The sequence below is a fragment of the Bos mutus genome, chromosome 7, assembly GCF_027580195.1.
Source record: "Bos mutus isolate GX-2022 chromosome 7, NWIPB_WYAK_1.1, whole genome shotgun sequence".
Taxonomy (NCBI): domain Eukaryota; kingdom Metazoa; phylum Chordata; class Mammalia; order Artiodactyla; family Bovidae; genus Bos; species Bos mutus.
Genome location: NC_091623.1, coordinates 97251863 through 97254295, shown reverse-complemented (window position 1 = coordinate 97254295; position 2433 = coordinate 97251863). Strand labels below are relative to the sequence as shown.

The window sequence follows — 2433 nt, the reverse complement described above, 5'->3', positions numbered from 1 at the left end:
GCTACCAATCCCCCGCCTTCCTTCAGGCAGTCTTTACCCCTCGAACGGCCAGCAGATCGTGGAGGATGGGCCACAGCAGGGGCTGGCTGCTGCTTGCAACCCAGTTACAGGATTCCAGCATTTTCAGTCGCTGAAAAGGGCCCACTTTTTCCGGAGCCCACCCTATGGCGGAGAACAGCTTGGAGCCGGCAACTCTCTGCACATTTTCCCTGAACCTAATTCATGCTACCTTAGAGAACGTACAGCAAACCAAAGGATGAGATGGATAGAATTTAGGTGGAGAAGGGAATATAAGGCTATCCTTTGGAAACATACGTGTATTTTATATACTCTAAATAAATCTCCAGTACGTTTGTACCCCACTTAGACTTTGTATTATTACTTATCACTTCCTTCCCATCCCTTCACCCCTTGTCTAATCACGCTAAGCAAACTGATGCCTTCAAGCCAGAGTCTTGCAGTCGGGCTAATTGACTATCCCTTATTTTTGGGCTCCTGCCCTGAGGTCGCGCAGTCCTGGGCGCGAAGGAGATTTTCAGCACCACGGAGAGCACAAGTCCCTCCAGGCCTGCCTTTCCTGAATATTTTTCTTAGCGCCCAAACTTTTCTGGTGGGAACAGAAAGGAAAGAAGGGAAAGGGAAGGCCGGGAGGCAATTAATTAGGATAAAGGGGAAAGTCTGTGACTTCGGGGGTGAGAGCCTGACCTGCCAGGAAACGTCTTGGAGCCCCCATACCGTTCCCCCCAACTCCAGGGGGACATACACTCAGCTCTCCCGGCCCCGGACGCCGTGCCCCGTCGCAGTCAGTGGACAGCCGAGTACTTCATTCGTTTCTGTTTCTGTCTCTGGTTGCAGAACCAGACCCTCACCACGTTCTTTTTAAGGTCCAGTTTCTCGGCGATGGCCGCGATCTTTTCGGATGAGGGCCGCGGCTGGATCGCAAAGTAGGCCTCCAGCGAGCGCTTCTCCGGCGCCGCGATGGACGTGCGTTTGCGCTTCCGCTCACTGCCATTGAAGAGCTCCGGCTTGCTATTTTTCTCTCGATAGGCGGCCTCGGCTTCCTCCAGCCAGGCCTGGAGTACCGGCTTGAGCGCAATCATGTTGTTGTGCGAGAGAGTGAGAGACTCGAACCTGCAGATGGTGCTCTGGCTGAGCGAGCCGACGCCGGGGATCTTGAGGTTGGCCAGGGCCGCACCCACGTCCGCCTGGGTCACCCCTAGCTTGATGCGCCGCTGCTTGAAGCGCTCAGCGAAGGCCTCGAGCTCTCGCGGGTCCGACTCCACGTCGCTGAGGCAGGCAGGCATAGCGCTGTGAGGCGCCACGGCATGTGGGTGGCTCATGCCCATGGCTTGATGCAGGTGGCCCATGGCGCCCAGGTGGTGCGGGTGGATCTGGGCCGGCATCACCGAGTGCTCGGGGGCGCCCAAGCCGCTCACGCTCAGCGTGGGCGAGATGTGCTCTAGTAAGTCGCCCTCGAGGCCCTGGTGCACGGCGTGATGCGGGTGCGAGGTGAGCGCGGCCGGGTGGGAGATGGGCACGGTGGACGAAGTGGACGTGCAGGGCACGCTGCTCATGGTATGGTAGGTGGCGTCGGGCTTGAACGGATGGTTCTTGCCGTGGGAGACGATATCCACCGCCGCCAGAGCTTCGGCGCGTGCCAGCAGGCTCTCATCAAAGCTTCCAAATATATTACCCTGCAGCTGCAAGCGAGAAGGCGCACAGCACGGTCAGTGGGGAATACTGTCAACTCAGGATTAAAACACATTTTCAGGCAACCGAGATGCCTCTCCTCAAAGCCCAGGTCATAAAAATTAATACGGAGACAGAGGCTCTGCTGGAACAGACGTGTGGATCAGAGACATGAATGAGAGAGAGAGCGCGCCGGGAGAGAGCGCGGGGGAGACAAGGAGAGGGGTTCAGACAGCGGCGATTGTTCTGGGCGACATGAAAAAAACATGAAGCAAGTGCCTGTCAAAAAATGTGCCTTAGAGCGGTAATTATGCTCCACTACGTACCTGCGGGGCTGGGAGACAGACTCGGCGCATGGCCTCGGAGCCGGAGTGCAGGCTGGAGAATTTGGGTTCTTGAAGCACCGGGTGCATGCCGAAAGGCTGCTTGGCGTTCATGGCCATCATCTTTGCGCGCCGGGCAGGGAGGCAGCGAGGGACATGGATCAGGCTCTTCTCGCTGGCTCGCCGCGCTCCAAGTGAGCGCCGCTCAGCGCCCGCGCTCCCCTCGCCCTCTCGCTCGCTGCCTCCCCTCTCCCCCACCTGCTTCTTCACTCATCTTACAAGCAGCCTGCCAGGAAGGGCCCGGGCGCGCGCAGGCGTGCTCACGCGCCCGAGACTCGCAGGGGCGGCCCGGGAGGCGAGGCCAGGCGGCCGCTCTCCGCGCGCCTCTCTGCACCGGCCCCCGCCGCCCCCGCCCCAGCAT

General features: G+C 59.3%; 1 protein-coding gene across 1 annotated transcript; it reads right to left on the bottom strand.

Annotated features, from left to right (window-relative positions):
* Nucleotides 1-803: 803 nt before the first annotated feature.
* POU4F3 (POU class 4 homeobox 3) lies at nucleotides 804-2135 on the bottom strand. The gene is made up of 2 exons (XM_005906616.2): nucleotides 2016-2135; nucleotides 804-1700 (listed from the first exon to the last, which is right to left on the bottom strand). The coding sequence occupies exons 1-2, from the start codon at nucleotides 2133-2135 to the stop codon at nucleotides 804-806; spliced, it is 1017 nt and encodes a 338-aa protein (XP_005906678.1).
* Between the last annotated feature and the right edge of the window lie 298 nt (nucleotides 2136-2433).

Bases quoted from the DNA above. Each gene is read 5' to 3' on its own strand.
- POU4F3 (XM_005906616.2), bottom strand. From the start codon at position 2,135: ATGATGGCCATGAACGCCAAGCAGCCTTTCGGCATGCACCCGGTGCTT. The intron at 1,701-2,015 runs GTACGTAGTGGA...TCTCGCTTGCAG, and splicing joins TCTGTCTCCCAGCCCCGCAG to CTGCAGGGTAATATATTTGG.